Source organism: Puntigrus tetrazona, chromosome 19, assembly GCF_018831695.1.
Source record: "Puntigrus tetrazona isolate hp1 chromosome 19, ASM1883169v1, whole genome shotgun sequence".
Classification (NCBI taxonomy): domain Eukaryota; kingdom Metazoa; phylum Chordata; class Actinopteri; order Cypriniformes; family Cyprinidae; genus Puntigrus; species Puntigrus tetrazona.
In genome coordinates this window covers 6,509,666-6,527,044 of record NC_056717.1, presented here as the reverse complement: position 1 = coordinate 6,527,044, position 17,379 = coordinate 6,509,666, and the positions used below count along the sequence as shown (strand labels likewise).

Genomic DNA, 17,379 nt, shown 5'->3' with positions numbered 1-17,379 from the left:
CTCAGGAGAATATGAACGAGATGAAAGTAAAGACATTAAGTACTTTTGTTCAGCAGTAAGAGCTGCTGTGTACACAGCGAAAGAAGACATGCTATTTTAGCATCGGTGTTTTTACAGTTTTTATTAATATTTTGAATCCACTTATATTTTTAGATTTTCAGTTATCATTGTAAATTTAGCTTAATTTTTTGTAATTTTACTTATGTTTGTCATTTATACACACACACACACACACACACACACACACACACACATAAATAGTGTGTTTTAGGTTTACTTTTAGTTCAGTTTCCATTCATTTCAACTTAGTAATATTAGTTCTTCAACATAAGCTTATGCTGAAGAACTAATGTAAACAACATTTCAATTTCTGTTAAATTTAATTGAATCAAATTAAGTATTCCGTCTAATGTTTATATTTTGCTTCAGCTTTATTTCAGATAACAAAACAGTTTTTAATAGTTTTAGTTAAAATAACCCTGCTTCAGACCTTTTTTTGTGCTGAATGCATATAGTATATATTGCATTTGCTAAAATGTGTGCAGCAGTGTATCCCACAATGCACTTTACCCATCCATTTCTGTCCGAACAATGAATTGAGCAATCCAAGCAATATCATTGACCATTTTAAACCTGATCTCTTTTAAATAATTCTTCTTTAATTGAACCGTTAAAAAGGCTCTTATTTGCAAAATTGAATTACAATTTGAAATAGTTTCATTTCATTTCTAAGATAACTCTGTAAACTCAATAAGTATAGTCAAATTTTATTTGAACTCATAATGGCTTACGTTATGGTTTAATTTCTGTTCTTTTTTATTATTTATATTGTTTTCTATTGCTTACCTTTGCCCATACTGTTTTAAACAAGTAGTGCATAGAATATATTGTGGTATATTCAGTCAACATGAGTCTCGCCTGCTCTTATACCTCATGTGGTGTGTGTGTGTGTGTTTGGTGCAGATGCGGAGGCTTATCACTCGTGGTGAGTGGCAGTCGGACCAGCAGGAGACCATGAAGACCGGCTCATCCACAAACAACAACGATGAAGAGAAATCCCGCCAGCTGGAGAGGGAAAATAAAGAGCTGCAGAAGATCATCCAGGAGGTTCGCTGTCACCTTCACTTTCTCCAGCACACTCTTAATAAACACCACACTGAGCACATTTCAAAAGCTAGCTGAGAATGACTTTGATTTTATTGTGAGTGTGTATTGGGGTAGTAGTAACAGTGCAGAATTGTACTTGTTATTAGAGGAACAGCATTTAAAATCAAAGTATATGTGCTGTGAGTGTAGTTTTCAACAATACATTGCATTTAATTTTGTAATTTTATGGACCATGGTGGAAAATCACTTCATTGTCTATGTACATAACTGATGCTCTTGAAAAGATCAGGGGTGTAATGTATGCCCTTTTCATTCCCGGTTGCCTTAATTTGAAAGTAAAACACCAAACACAGTTTCCAGTGATTGTCTCTGCCTTAAAAATTGAACACTGACATCTGATTTAGACAGATTAATGCACATAATAATCAGATAAATTAGATTTTGTGGGTGGACAAAATTTTAGATCTGGTGAAAATCATCAACATTTTAATATATGGCTTTCCCAAATATATTGTTTACTCTCTCTCTCTCTCTCTCTCTCTCTCTATCTTATATCTCTTATATATATCTATATATATATATATATATATATATATATAAGCTGATATTACTAATACAGAATTGCCATTTCACATGGCAAAAAAGTATTTCTACAATAGAATTAATGGACTAAAATTTGTAGTTTATTATCCATAGACTTGAGCAGTAAACGATCAATAGATTTTATGGATTCCAAATGTAATGTCAAAAATCATTTTAGAAGCTATCTGAAAACAATGTGTTTTTGTGGCATCGCTTTGACAGTAATGAGCTTGTTTAAAGAAGAAAGATGAGAAAAATGTCTATATACAAAGGAGTAAATAAGTAAGGTATACTGTACTTCCAGCAGCTTGTTATCGCAGAATAAAGCCCAGCAGGCTCATCAGTTATATAAGACTGAAGGGCTTTATTATGTGATAACAGATAATTATCCCGCTTATTACACGGCTTCCTGCCGCAAAAGTAAATAATTAGACACAAAACATTGATCTTATACATTGAGTTATATTACAAAATAAATATTTTACTAATTTACTAGCTCTTTAATTAAAAGCAAACCTTCTGCAAATAAAGTAATCTTCTATCCACTGCTGAAAACATTGGTAGAATTAATGTTGAAGTCCTCCATTTTAACTTGAAGCATTTTAAGCCCTTAAACTGTCAGCGACAGCGGAGCGATACATATGATTGCTAACGGTCAAGATGACACAAGATGTAGTACCCGGATGAGCCGGTTTCATTAGTTTTACTGGTTGTTACACGAGGCTACCGGCGCCGGCAAGCCTGACTTTTTTATGAATTTGCATGAATGACCTACTCCTAAACCTAGAGGTTAGCCACCTCTAAAATGCATATTGTGTTGGTTATTCAGCATTAACTGTCATGTAATAGAAACTGATTTCAGCGTCATTCATACACTGTTAATTACTTAATTATTATATATGTTCACAGATAATGTTTTTAAGGCTCAACAGAAACCAGTTTCTCATTTGGCCTCGTGTTTTCTCCCGACAGAAAGAGGAACGAGTGTCAGAGCTGAGAAACCAGCTGTCAGAGCGACAGGCCCTGCGCTCCAGGAAACGGCCCACCTCCTCCAATCAGAACCACAGCTCTCCATCTCTCCCCACTCCTCAGAACGATCCCAAATCTCTCCTCCCGCCACCAGGATACCCCCTCCCTGCCTCCGACAACCACTCCCTCCCTCCCACCTTCTCCAACTCCTCCACCCTCTACCAGCCAGACGGCAAGATCAACCGCAACAACTGCCACCCCGGCCGACTGCAGCTCCTCTACAAGTGAGTCTGGAGGACGCGGGGTCGAACACAAGCGGTGTGCGGCGAACTGAAAGGGGAGGGAGAAAAACAAGCTACCTTGATTCGCGGCCCACAGTTTTCCCCATCTCCGCCCAGCAGACGGCCTTGTTTTTTTTTTCTTTTGTTTCCGACACTTGCTGTGACTCATGGGAGGTCATACACAGGAGGCGTGAGAATCTGGTTTTGATTGCATCACTCGATGTGTCACCGTATTTGAACGTCACACATGCTATCAACCATTTCGTCGTTCAAATGAGTAATCCTCAGCTGATTTTGACTCGGAAAATTGCGGACGAATGATGACATGCTAAAAATGTCCAAACAAAAACATCGTTATTCCCTTAAAATACTATTTTTTCGATTGCAATACCACAATTTTTCAATACGTTTGTGCTTTTGTTTTGTTCATATTTCCTACAGTTCAATCAGGATGAATGAATATAAGCCATGACACACCAAACATCGGGCCATCGTATCTGATTGTTTTTTCGGTGTGTGTTCAGCACCATTGGCGCTAGTTAGACACCGTCGGTGGCTTTTTGGCCTGTTGAGCATGTTGAGCTCTGATTGGCTGTTCGCTTTAACAAACAAGTGCATGAGAAAAAAAGCGAAAGGCATGACTGCAAGCAAAGAAATCAAGACTGAATATCCAATAACTAAATATTCTCTGGAATTAAAGAAAACCATGATTCATATCTGAAATGGCTTTATGGATTGTATATATGCAGTCTTAGTTCTGGTTTCCCTTTCTGAATGACGAATACAGACTATTGATACATGGGGTCACTTTCTCTCATGTAGGCACAGAATGTACCTGCTGGCTGCTTTTAGGTCCAAACGGCAACAACAGTCAACTTTCACTGCTGCTAGTTTGGTTTGGTGTGTCAAGGCCTTAAAGGGGAAGTTCACCCAAAAATGAAAACGTATTCACGTCATTAATTACCCACCTACCTGTAGGTCCTTCATTAATCCATGTCTCATGGACTATTTTAACAATGTCTTTACATTCTTTCGGGGCTTTGAAAATGTTGGTTCCCTCGCTGTTTATGGAGGGTCAGAAATCTCTCAGATTTCGTTAAAGTATTTTATTTTGTGTTCCGTAGATGAATGAAAGTCTTGTGAGTTTGCGCGGGTGAGTAATTCATGACCTAACCCTTAAAATCTGAACTCTGAAACTGCTTTGTGTTCACACACATATTTTGTGCGGTGTCAATCACATTTTGATATCATGACATACTGAACTGCAATATATCTGTTGCAATATGTACCATATAGTGAAGATTGCCGTTGCCGTTTTCATTACAGTCTGCCAGGTGCTTAATATGCAATCGTGAGTCAGTGTGGTAACAACATGGAACATTTTTTACATTTACATTTATTCATCTGGCAGATGCTTTTATCCAGTGCATTTTACAGTGCGTCTAAAGTTTACATTTTATCAGTATGTGTTCCCTGGGAGTCGAACCCTTGATCTTAGTGTTGCTGGTGTCATACTTGAACTGCGTTTGACTTCTGACTACTTCATATCATGTTGTTTATCAACCGATTTTCAAATTTTCAACATGAACTCATAAACATTCTTTCACAGCTGACAGTATTATGAAATGTCTTGTGACCAATGAACAACCGATTTATAATTTCCTGTTTTTTTAGCCCATTATCTCATTTGAAACTCACTTTTAAGGGATTCCTGTCTTACATCACAGATGTGATACCTCAGATCATCTAGTTTGCCGAAGAGAAGTGTGCTATTGCTCTATAGACTTGTGATTTTCAGCAGGCAGGTGTAAAAATCCCATAAATCTCCACTGATGGAAGGACACTTTTGTAAGAAACCCACCGGAATACCTTAGCAACTTCATAGCAACATCCTGCCATTTTAATGTGATTTTTGCATGGACAAAAATCACTCATAATTTCTTTATCAAAAAAAAACTAGCTTCGCAATAAGCTGCAATGATGTAATGAAATGATGTTGGTTTGCTTATAGCCAGCTTTTCTCCCAGAGCATGCTGGGATAATATATTAACAGTCACAAGCTGTTGAAGGCGTTTGAAGTCTTTGTACAGAGGAGACGTAATTTCATCACAGATTTGGGGGTTTTGTTTTTATTAGATCCCCCTTGTCACTGAAAGCCACAGATTGAATCTTCCAGCAACGTAATGCATTTTGCTTCTAAATGGTACCTGCCATATTGACAGCATCACAGGATGCTGCTACTTTGCAATGCAGATAACATTAAAAGTGCATCGTGGAACCATTTTTATCGTGTGTTTGGTACACGGCAGTGAAAAGAGGTTAGCTGAGATTAGTTGAGCGTGCAGTACGGTACTTTACCTGGTCGTGCACATTCACACGCTCGTCAGCTGCTTAAACCACGTTACGTTCCTGGTTTATTCGAAAAAATGAAACCTTACTGTACAGTACAGAACATGATTTCTAAACCCGATTCTTTGTCTCCTCGTCATGAATAAAACAACCAGTGTCCTGTCTGCAGCGCCCCCTAAATGACAGTCTTCAATGGCAGCTTTTCCCACAGCTGTGCGTTTGTTTGACCCTCCTCAACTCTTGCTTTATCTCGCTGTGGATTCATCGGCAGGCCTGTATAGCAAAGTTTGCTTTGTTTCAGCTGGACTATAAATGGTTTGTGTCGTCTGCCTCATTTCCTCCTTTGAGGTGGCAAAGTCCCTCTCTCATTTGGAGGGATGTGATGTACAGAAAGAAAAACCCTACAGGGACTATGAGAGTCATTTGTCTATTCATAAGTGCTTATGACAATAGCACATTGCTCACTATTTTTGAGAACTGTTAATACCTCATAATATTTGGAATGTTGCTGCTGGTTTTCTAAAACATATATAGGCTGTGTTTGGAATCGCACGCTAGTATACTACCCTTAGTGTAGTGTATAGTATGTATGGGTGCAGTACGAGGCAATGAAATCTCTCAAACCGCGACGGATTGAAACAAAGTAAAAATCCTGGTCATTCTCTTTATAGGGAAAGCAGTTGTTTAATAGTAACTTACTCTGAGCTACGAGGTTGATCGTCTTTTATTGAAGCCATAATGTGAATATGAAGCCCAAATTTAAAACCATTTTTTCTTGTAGTCATGCTTAAAAGTGGAATTCCTCGTGAAAACCTACATTACCCATAATTCTGAGAATCTCTACCAATCAGAAAATTACAAAAAATCTCATGAAGCTCTGCAAATGATTTAGAGTCGGTTTCCCTGCACTGTTAAACTGCTTATATGTTTGTATGCATAATATGCACATTTTGCAATAAAAGAAATATATTGTTTCTATATCAACAGTCTATATTTCTCGCTTTTGTCGCATTTGTCATTTGCAATGCTTCATGGGATTGTAGTTCTTTCCCATTGTTGTACCTTTGTCTTTTTGTCCAATTTTCTAATACTTTTTTATATTGTTGAAAAATTTTGTGATTCATCTCGTAGCTGGTTGGTTTGGTTCATGGCTTTAAAATAATACTTTTTTAACTCACTATAGAAAAATGTATTTGAAGAAATACTCCCAGAACCAATAAAGTCGCGTTTGCATTATAAACCAGCATTAAATAATATTAAGCACCCAAAAGTTACTTTTTAGCCACATTTTTTAACTAGGCCTTATAAAATGCATATCAACTGTATTTTATCAAATGATAACTGGATGCAATTTACAGTTTGATGGAAAATGAGACAGAATACAGTATACACTGGCAGTATTGTACTATATATACTGTGTTACGGTATGCTAGCATTCCATTCTGAACACAGATAGAGATCGAACTGCATTGTGATGTCATCCAATTGGTTTGTCATAAGCGCTTGTGATTGGCTAAATGGTGCTCTGATGATTTACACTGATCCAAGATGACTCTCCAGGAATCCTGGGGAGGATGTCGTGAACACGAGGACAAACCCCACCATGGTGTTTATTATCGGCCTACTGTAATATTTTATTCATCATTTCTTGTCAAATGGTGGTTCAATAATAATCATGATAGTGATGATATGCACAAATGTTAATTGTGTAAATGCTAAATGTACATGATAAATGTATTCTCTTGCACAAAGTATGAAGTATATAAAGTCAAAGGTATTCGTATGTGGTATTGAAAATATATTTGTATTTGTACTATGATAGATTCTGTACAACGCTATTGGACTGGTGTCTATGGTGAAATAAATGTAGTTTTTGCTACATTTTTTTAAACTCTTCATCTCTTTAGTGTTTTTTTTGCGTTTGATGAGTCACGCTGCACTTACAGAAGCTACTTTATAATTGCGATTGCTTTATAAGCCCTCAGATACAGCGTATAGTTCGTGGTTTTGTATCACCGAAGTCAACTTCGTATGAAGTTGTATGACTATGAGAAACCTGACATAAAAAGAAATATGATGTGATGGCATATCAGTGGAGGTCATGGTCAAAGGGGACTTCCAGAGTCATTTATACTTTGGACATATATTTAGAGCGTTGTTTGATGCTTTTTCCAAAGAAGTATTGTTGCATAAATCCGCACTACAGTTAAACAGTGTACATCAGTTTGAATTAACTGGACACTTTCTGTCTCTTTCTAATTCCTCAGGGAAATAATTCAACGCTGGGTGTTTTATGTGTGATATTGGTATCACAAAAAAAAATCTGCAATGGGCTGGCTTTTGTGTTTGTTTGTTTGTTTGCTACAATATCCAGACAAGAAGACTCTACACTTTTTAATGAACGACATCTAATAAATAATGCACTTCAACGCTCTCATTTTTCCCCCAAATCCTCACTCTCGCGCATGCTTTCAAAAACCATTTTCTCCCATTTGTTTACTTCTGATCATTAATTGCAGTGTTTACTGGAGAGTTTCGAAAGCAGGTAAAAACATAATTTGTTATCTGTCGAAACGAAGAAAAGCACTTCCATCAATGGTTCAATTATAAAACTTTACTTCAATAGTAAACTTTGCAACTACATGTCAACTAGCAGTCATTAGAGCATTAGCAGACTTAATATTACACTTTATTTTGATGGATACACAATATACAACTTCTTCTACTAACCCTAAACCTACCCTAACAGTCTACTCTGAGAGTTAGCTGACATCTAGTTGCCTAAAGTGGACTATCTATATAAAGTGTAACCAAACATTTTTGGCCAGTGCTACGTAGATTTATGTTGCATAATTATTCCCTTCCATGTGTTACTACGGTACAAGTTTGCATGTCTGTAATATTGTTGCAGGGGTTGTCTATTGAAAGTAATTTCATACTTTAATATTTTTAAGTTTCCCAATTGATATTGTACGGATAATGAGAATTCATGTTGTTATTCATTTATCAGCCTGGTTGCTTCAACAAAAAAAAAGAGGCTATGAACGAACTACACCACGGAGGCATTTACCTGTTCGGTGTGACGATGTTTAGAGTCCCTAACAACCTCTGCAGTGCCATTTAACAACCTGTAAGCGATTGCCTTTTTCAAGACAAGTAAAAGCTATAAAAATTCATAAAGGGGTTTTACTGATGTCGTTTACGTGGTTGCATAAAATGTGGAAACAGCTTGAGCTCGTGTTCACCTCAAACCTCATTTCAGGCACTTCTCCTAAAACACATTCAAAAAAACCTACTGATTTCAACCAGAAGTGCTAAAATGCTGTTTTGCCCTGCAATAATACATCGCCCCTGCGGTCTATTGAATCCTGTTTTTAAAAATTCGTATTAAATCCAACCTTTAATCAATAGCTCAATGGAAGTTGCTAATTGTTTACATTTCAGCAGAATTTGCTCTCACGGTTTGCGCAAAGCTGACCTGAGATTTATGGGAAATATTTGAATACGGAGTAGACAATTCAAACTTTCAGTTAAACAGCAGCATTGTAAATGTCAACTCTCATTTAATAGATTCTATTATGAATATAAGTTCAACTCATACTCATCTCGATAGCAGATTTTATTTGTAAGTAATTGAGAAATTACCCCGATAATGTAGCCTACACGTTATCTCTCCATGAGTTTTTCCACTGTATTATATCGCGAAACCCACTGTTTTTTATTGCTTCTCATCCATTGTCTATTAATAATTGTAACAGACGGGTCTGAAGTAACCACATAAATGCTCTTCATGAGTGTTACCTGGAACCTGACATGATGGTGCATGTAAGGGAGTTTCCCATCACCAAAATGAGGAAACAGTGTCAGCGGAAACGTGCATGGAGGGGTTTGCAAATGCATGACTAAAATATACTTTCGTTAGTACCCTGCTTTCTAAATACAAACATATTGAGGACTGAGGTTACTATAGTTTTTGCAGATATTTCAATGCAACCAATGATTCCTCTGCAGTACCCTATGCACAGCCAATGGTTAAAAAAATGTTTGTCGAATGTCTAACTAAATGTCCACTAGCAGTCATTAGAGTATTAGTAGACTGTCTGCTCATTTTCTTCTAACACTTTATTTTGATGGGTTCATAACATACAACATACTGACTGTCAGAGACTTTGCAAGTTTATGTCAACTTATTCTACTAACCCTAAACGTACCCTAACAGCCTCTCTGAATTAGTAGACATGCAGTGGCAGATTAATGAGAATTAGTTGACATGTAGTTGCAAATAGTTGCTTATAGTTAGTAGAATGTCTCAAGTCGACCACCGAAAATAGAGTGTAACCCCAAAAACAAAGCTGATCAAAGGCAAAGTGGAAAAAATTGCAGGAATTGCGCATTAGAATTACAAATGTTTATTAAATGTTTGAATTTCATTACAGTAGCAGTGCAGTAGTTTTTCATTCTTTTAATAAATAGTTCAATAAATAGTTAAATAAATAGGCTAGACATAAATACATATAATATTAACGTTCATTAAACAAAAAACGATATAAATAAATGGATTGCTTTGATTCAACATGGACTGAAAATGCATGGATGTGGCTATCGGGATCTGTGGATCTGATCCGTTACAGATTTCGACCTGTTTTAATATAAAACATAGATTAGGAGTCATTTCAGTCTTATCAGTGTCATTGCATTAGAAGCGAAGCATGAAACTCTGCTTCACTCCCCATTCTTTTCTGACTTTTCAAGTTTTGCTTGACATCCAGCTGCGCTGTAAAAGAAATGGAAAATGTAGGCCTACTAGATATTTTTTCGCCTGGACATTGTCCGTTAATTTTACGCACATTTCTGTCAGCTAAAACACAATGCAGTGCAAAATACATGTAAACCACAATAAGAAAAACGGAAGGTTCCTTCATATAAGCACAGCAGGTTACATTGTGTGCTATTGGGCATTTGTTTAGAGTTCGTATCATAAAGCAAACACCCCAAAGAAGGTCTTTCCGTTTCCGGTGTCGACGCGGTGCAGGAGTTTGGAGGTGGTTTCGGTGCATAGTTTGTCTCCGGCTCTCAGGTTGAAGGCCGCCCCGAGGTAAATGGTGTTGTACCACAGATTTTCAGAGTCAGACGCGTGCGTACAGGCGGAGCGGATGGCGCTGAACAGCGGCTTGTAGCTGCCGTACGACTCGGAGTAGCGCTGCACGGCGTGGCTCATGTGAACGGAGTCCTGGTCCTCGGTCATGTCCTTCTTGCAGCTGATGTGGAAAGACACCTGGCTGTAGACGAAGTAAATGCCGTCGCTAGGAATGATGATCTCTCTGTCCACTAATTCCAAGCCGCCTGAAACGAAAGCCTGGTCCTGGTTCTGTTTCCAGTCTAGGCTGTCCTGAGACACGTTAGGGTCATATGCGCCTAGAAGAAAATACAACAAAAACGTGGCCTAAGTCGGTGCTTCTCAAACTGTACCTTCCTTCCCTGTTGAAAAAAACTAGGTATGTTTTGAAGGACCATCTTAAACCAGCAAAAGACCAGCTTAAACCAGTTCAAATCTTCAGCTTTAAAACATACCTAACCAGCATATGCAGCATATTTTATGGTCATAAATATGCAATTAAATATATATATTTAGTACTTTATAGGCTATGTATACAGTAACGCTAACTTAGATTAGCGAATGCTTTAAAAATAGTTGTCCATTCAATTATGAGCACATATAGTCATACCTGATACATTACTATTAACATGTTAACATGATAAATTAATATTTGCATGCAATTTGTGTCAAATTATAGTAGCCTTTGACCAGCAAAAACAGACCATACTTCTTGTTAAAGTACTTCTGTAGAACTGAAATCTTATCCTACATTTTTGTAAACATAATCAACTGATTTTTTATAGTCTTATAAACTTTCAGGCTTTATACAATCGCACCTAAAAGTACTTATTAAAAATGTATAATGCAGTGCGAAGCTGCATAAACTTTTAATGCGTTCTGAGTTGAGGTGATGTTTAGCGTTTATTTACAGCTCATTTAGCACTTTTGAGTCGAGCTTACCTGTTAAATGGATGGCAACCTTGGAAGTGACATTTTCTTTTGAAAGATGATCTCTTAAAGTGAGCCTGAGCGCTGATGGGGGGAAAACGCAGAATAATACAAGATACGTAAGATGATTTAGTTTAACAGACAATCACGTTATCTGATGTGCATGGGAAAAAAGGGGATATGAAACTCACCATTTCCACCTTCCTGACTGTTCTGAGGCTAGAATGAACAAGAAACGTAACGTTAAGTTTGCTGTGGCGCACCGATGCGTGTCTGAAATGGCACATTGGTGTTGTATGTGGGTCGGGATAGTCACCTTGTTGAGCGTGAAGCAGACGGTGGCGGCGGCACACAGGGCCACGGCCAGCAGGACCCCACACACCCGCCAGACGGCCGTCCTCCTCGACACCTTCACCTGTGGTAAGAGCGGCTCTCCTTCTTCAACAAACCGACTCTCAAGATCCATCGTCATTGTGTATGTTAGTCCCCCGAAAGCTCAAGTTCAGCTACTGCAAAAAAAACCTGTAGCGCTGTTACACTGGTCTTGTAAAGTGTCCTCAGCGCAGTTTATCACTTCGGTGGTTGGTCTGTCGGTGCTGTGCTCAGAAAAGCCGCTTCTTCATTCTTTTTAAAGCAGAGAGACTGCAAGACCAGGGGAAACTCCTGTGATGTCAGAGCGTGGAGAAAGAAATGTGCAGCAGAGGGAGACTTGGAGAAACCACGAGACACCCACACACAAACTCACCCACTTACTCTCACAAAAGGGAATTACAATCACGAAAAATAAGACAATTATTGTACGAACCCTTGTTTACAGTTTTGTGAGATCGTATCAAGCTATGATTCTATAAAGAACTTTTTCCCTCCGCAAAAGTTCTTTAAAAGGTTCTTTAGAATTTCAAAGTGTTCTGTACACTAAGAAAAAATGCTTCAATTTAAAAATTGTTTAATGCAAGTTTCTTCTATCACTCTGAAAACAGTCTTTACCTTAATTTATTTAACATTTATTTATACCCTAATTATAGATATCAGTTATGTCATTCTTTTCATAATTTACTTGTAAATTCTTTATATATAATTTTGTTCATTTCATAATTTGTGGTTACAGTAGTTCAGAGTTTACATTCTAGGCAACACCCCTAGAATTAGTTTAGTGTTATTACTTGTGTTTCTTTATGATTTTAATAATTAGTCGAATTTAGGTATTGCTTAACAATGCGTGGCATTTCCATTTTATATTTCAGACATCATTATTCATATAGGCAAAGTGAGTAAAATCGTTAAATCAAATTAATTTACAGCGTATCATATTTCAACAATGCCTTCAATTATGAATATAAGCCTAATTACATTCATTCATATAAATAGGCAATTCAGAATATAATCAGGAGTTATCTTTTTCACTGGTTTTCTGTTTGATTTTCAACCAAATTATACAGTACACAAATTTATATAGAAATGTAGTATTTTACATTAAAGGAACCATTTTGTAAGAAATCATTAAAAATAATCCCATTCTGAAAAATATCGGATGACAGTATAGAGAGGTTTTTTAATAAATCAAAAAGTTTTGAATGGATTTTTTCTCTGCTTGTTGCAAAATTCTGCTGTTTTTTCCAAAGTCAGTCCTCGGGTGCAAATGAGAGGTGATCGAATGCAATTTCCTCTTTTTTTGTGTGTGTGTGTGTGTGTTTGTGTGTGTGTGTGCTCATCGTGACATGATTGAAAGTGCACAAAGAAATAAGTGCTTTTGACATTTTTATAGGCCTCACAGCATGAAAGTGTGAGAGCGGAGGAATTACTCTGTCCATTTATCAGACAATGGCTTTTCATGCAGGTCTTACAACATCAATGTTTTCATGAAAGCAGGGATGTTAGTGTAGCTCTGCTCTCTCTCGACAGGTAGACTCTTGTAAAATCACAAACACAGGATGGCAACAGAAACTATGACTAGGTTATGTAACATCAATACCCCAAAAATGGTTCTGCGTTCATGTATATAGGGATCCTGCTGTATGAATAATTGAATTTTGAACGTTTTTAAAATATATTTTGAATACATGCCAAATATATGTTGTAAAGGTCAATAAAACACACAAACACACACATATAGATAGATAGATAGATAGATAGATAGATAGATAGATAGATAGATAGATAGATAGATAGATAGATAGATAGATAGATAGATAGATAGATAGATAGATAGATAGATAGATAGATAGATAGATAGATAGATAGATAGATAGATAGATAGATAGATAGATAGATGATCGATAGATAGATAGATAGATAGATAGATAGATAGATAGATAGATAGATAGATGATCGATAGATAGATAGATAGATAGATAGATAGATAGATAGATAGATAGATAGATAGATAGATAGATAGATAGATAGATAGATAGATAGATAGATAGATAGATAGATAGATAGATAGATAGATAGATAGATAGATAGATAGATAGATAGATAGATAGATAGATAGATAGATAGATAGATAGATAGATAGATAGATAGATAGATAGATAGATAGATAGATAGATAGATAGATAGATAGATAGATAGATAGATAGATAGATAGATAGATAGATAGATAGATAGATAGATAGATAGATAGATAGATAGATAGATAGATAGATAGATAGATAGATAGATAGATAGATAGATAGATAGATAGATAGATAGATAGATAGATAGATAGATAGATAGATAGATAGATAGATAGATAGATAGATAGATAGATAGATAGATAGATAGATAGATAGATAGATAGATAGATAGATAGATAGATAGATAGATAGATAGATAGATAGATGATAGATAGATAGATAGATAGATAGATAGATAGATAGATAGATAGATAGATAGATAGATAGATAGATAGATGTTATTTAAATATATGTCCACAAATGTAATCTCTTTTTTTATATCTATATTTTAACATATATTTATGGTATAGGAAGACTTGTTATTGTATAAATTAATGAGACTGTCAGATTGTTTACTGAGAAGATGAGAGATATTTATAAATACTCTATTATACATTCCTGTATGATGTACAGTATATATGATTACATAATGTCAAACTCTTACAGAAAAATTCCACGTTTCTTTGAAACGAAACAAAGCAAACAACACCATGAACTGTTAAATATAAAACCCAGCAAACGCTTTAAATAGTCCGGTGTTGCGAACTTTTCTTTGGAAAATGAAATAGATTAGAGATTACAAGTTACACACATGTAGAGTAACTACTTTGATCACTTTATTAATGAAGCTGAATACATTTAAATCCCTTTTTGATTACTTTTACTTAGATTTCCAGTGTTTTCAACTAATCATTTTCAAACAAGTACAACAATATTTAACACTGATCACTGTCAGACTTTCAAAACCCTTCATCAGTTAAGTTAAGATTATAAGAATGTCTAAAGAACAGCCAGCATGTCACATCTTTGGACTCTGTTGGTGTTATCTTCTTGTCCCACATGCTCTGAGTGCCCTACTTTTCGTTTCAGTTAATTGTATCACTGTCTTCAGGTGTGTCTCATTAATTTAGTCATTTACTTTGTGTATTTAAGTCCAGTTTGTTTCCGTTCAGTTGCTCCGATCGTCGTCTTTAATATGTGTGGTTTTTGTTCTGTCTGCCTGCAACTATATTGTTTATTTCGTGTGTAGAAGACTAAAAGAGTATTTCTCTTATGTGCTCGTCTAGAGCTCCCTCGCCACAACCACACCGTGACACAGCACAAAATCTAACTTTTTACTTATCATTCTGAGGTTTCAACTTTTCTGAGAATTTTTTCTGAGAATTTTTTTTTTTTTGTGTTTTATATATATATATATATATATATATATATATATATATATATATATTTGCAAATATTTTACCTCATGTCATTTATCTTCAGAACACAAATGTAGGTATTTCTGTTGATTTCAGAGCGCTATCTGATCCTCCATAGACAGCAACACAGCTCAAATCATCCCAGGTCCAGAAACGTAGTAAATGCATCGGTACAACAGGATGTGACATCAACTTCAGTTTTGCAACGCTATGACAATATATTTTGAATAACTAATAACTAAAATAACTGCTTACTAACCCCCCCTTGTGTGTGCGTCACGTTGTAAGGCTCTCTTAAAGGGCCAAAGACGTAACTCACAGGGGAAGAATGGTTTAGTAAATTATGTTATTTATACATAAACCCAAACAAGTTTAAACGGGGAATAAAACGATTAAGCATGTGTTTCCCAAACACCTGAATCGTGAGAGCAGTCGATTCAAATCTGTATCTGTGTGAAAATATTCAGATGTAGTAAAATTTTTAAAAAATCATTAGCGCTAACCGATTACAACTATATTTATTTAAAAGTTAAATTGTAATGTAATGTAGTTTCTTCCCATCGCTGAAATGGTCTGGCAGTTGACTTCTTTAAAAAACGGACATCTCCGAGCTTGTAGACACCTACACGGACGTGAATGAAACCATCCCTGTTTTGCATTTACAAGCAGTTTTAATCATTAACGCATTGCTCAAACATTACAGGTTTATGCGGGATGTATTACGTGGGAAACTGTGGTACACCGCTATACCAACTTTTCTGATTTAATTTCCAGTGTATTGCCAGTGCATGGGCCAAATGATGCAAGTTTTCAGCACCGAGATGTGAAACATACGTAGGCTTCTACGTATCAAAAGGAGAAATCAAAAGTAGGGCATTTAAAAATAGTGTACCGAATCTCTGTGGTCACATTTCAGCGCAAGTAGCGAACTGAACAACTTGCAGGCCCTCGTTTGATCTTATTATAGACCTGTGTTGAATGTAATCTTCTTGTTGAGATGTTTGCGTCTCAGGCACCAGCTCATCTACCACGGCATACCTTTGACTCAGTCACTGTAAATATTGACAGATAAAAGATTCCCCTGAAATGATGGACTATTTATTCATCCTCCTCCCCGGGTTATTACATTACTTCTTTAAAGTAGTGTCAGACTCCCGAAAGGAAGTGAAAGAGAAGGGAAATTAAAAATGTAGCGCAAAAAGAAGTGCGCTAACGGGATGCCGCGAAGGTCCACAGTGAAGCTTGCGCTCTTCCCGTAACGTCAGCCTTGGTGAAGCTGGCCATGTTTGGTGTTCCTCCGTGTGCAGCATCATGGTCTGACAGTGATTGAGGTGTTGAGAGATGAGGGGAATTCAGACGTCTGAGTAATCTGACTCTCATCTGACTAATCTCCTCATCTTTTACAAAAACAAAACTTCCTATTTATTTCAATAGAGGCCGCTTGCTAATCTGACAGGTGTTGCTGGAAAATGATTAGCTGGAAAACCATTGGGCTGACACGTCGTCGTTGCGATATATTATAATTCATTAATACAAGGGATATTAATAAACCGATTTTTTGTAAAGAAACTTTGCAAAAGCACACCGGCTTATTATAAAACAACAGATATGCTGTTCATAATAAAGTTATTTGGTGTTACCTAATGCTCTGACGTTCAGTCAGTTTAATTGCTTTTATACTAATAGTTACAATGTAGTTTTTTTTTAGGTTTTAAAATGATAAAACAACAAATATACTGTTCATAATCTAATCAATTAGTACGAGAGTATCATTTTTAAGTTTCCAAGTTCCTTTATTTACGCTTCCGTTCAAAGTTTGGGGTTGGGGAGGTTTTTTTTTTTTGGTTTAGTATTTTTCTCTCAAAGTGTTTACCAAAACTGCATTTATTTGACCAAAAATACAGTAAAAGCTGTAATGCTGTAAAATATTATTATAACTTAAAATGACAGTTTTCTGCTCAAATGTAATTTATTCCTGTGATCGAAGCTGTATTTCAGCATCATTACTCCAGCCGTCAGAAATATACTGATTTGCTGCTTTTTTATGAATTACATTTTTTTTTTTCTTAGGATTCTTCAAAAATATACATCTTATGCCACATCACAAACGTCTTTACTGTCGCTTGTGATCACATTAATGCGTCCTTGCTGAAAAGAAAGTATTGATTTCTCTCAGAAACAACCCTATTGGC

At 36.3% G+C, this 17,379-nt stretch overlaps 2 protein-coding genes across 4 annotated transcripts in view; one reads left to right on the top strand and one right to left on the bottom strand.

Annotated features, from left to right (window-relative positions):
- gabbr1b (gamma-aminobutyric acid (GABA) B receptor, 1b) overlaps positions 1 to 7,179 on the top strand; it is a 105,189-nt gene extending 98,010 nt beyond the window's left edge. For all 3 annotated transcript variants that reach the window (XM_043217550.1, XM_043217549.1, XM_043217551.1), the window contains exons 23-24: positions 964 to 1,107; positions 2,662 to 7,179. In XM_043217550.1, coding sequence (XP_043073485.1) covers positions 964 to 1,107; positions 2,662 to 2,946 — 429 coding nt within the window. In that variant the 3' untranslated portion in view covers positions 2,947 to 7,179. The remainder of the gene's footprint in view (positions 1 to 963; positions 1,108 to 2,661) is intronic.
- Positions 7,180 to 9,682: 2,503 nt separating this feature from the next.
- Positions 9,683 to 11,945, bottom strand: tnfa (tumor necrosis factor a (TNF superfamily, member 2)). The gene is made up of 4 exons (XM_043217045.1): positions 11,651 to 11,945; positions 11,526 to 11,553; positions 11,347 to 11,418; positions 9,683 to 10,703 (listed from the first exon to the last, which is right to left on the bottom strand). The coding sequence occupies exons 1-4, from the start codon at positions 11,804 to 11,806 to the stop codon at positions 10,264 to 10,266; spliced, it is 696 nt and encodes a 231-aa protein (XP_043072980.1). The 5' UTR covers positions 11,807 to 11,945; the 3' UTR covers positions 9,683 to 10,263.
- Between the last annotated feature and the right edge of the window lie 5,434 nt (positions 11,946 to 17,379).

Coding starts and splice junctions, on each gene's coding strand:
- tnfa (XM_043217045.1), bottom strand. CDS start 11,806: ATGACGATGGATCTTGAGAGTCGGTTTGTTGAAGAAGGAGAGCCGCTC. Junction 11,554..11,650: donor TCTGCTTCACGCTCAACAAG/GTGACTATCCCG, acceptor TGTTCATTCTAG/CCTCAGAACAGTCAGGAAGG. Junction 11,419..11,525: donor CAGTCAGGAAGGTGGAAATG/GTGAGTTTCATA, acceptor TCCCCCCATCAG/CGCTCAGGCTCACTTTAAGA.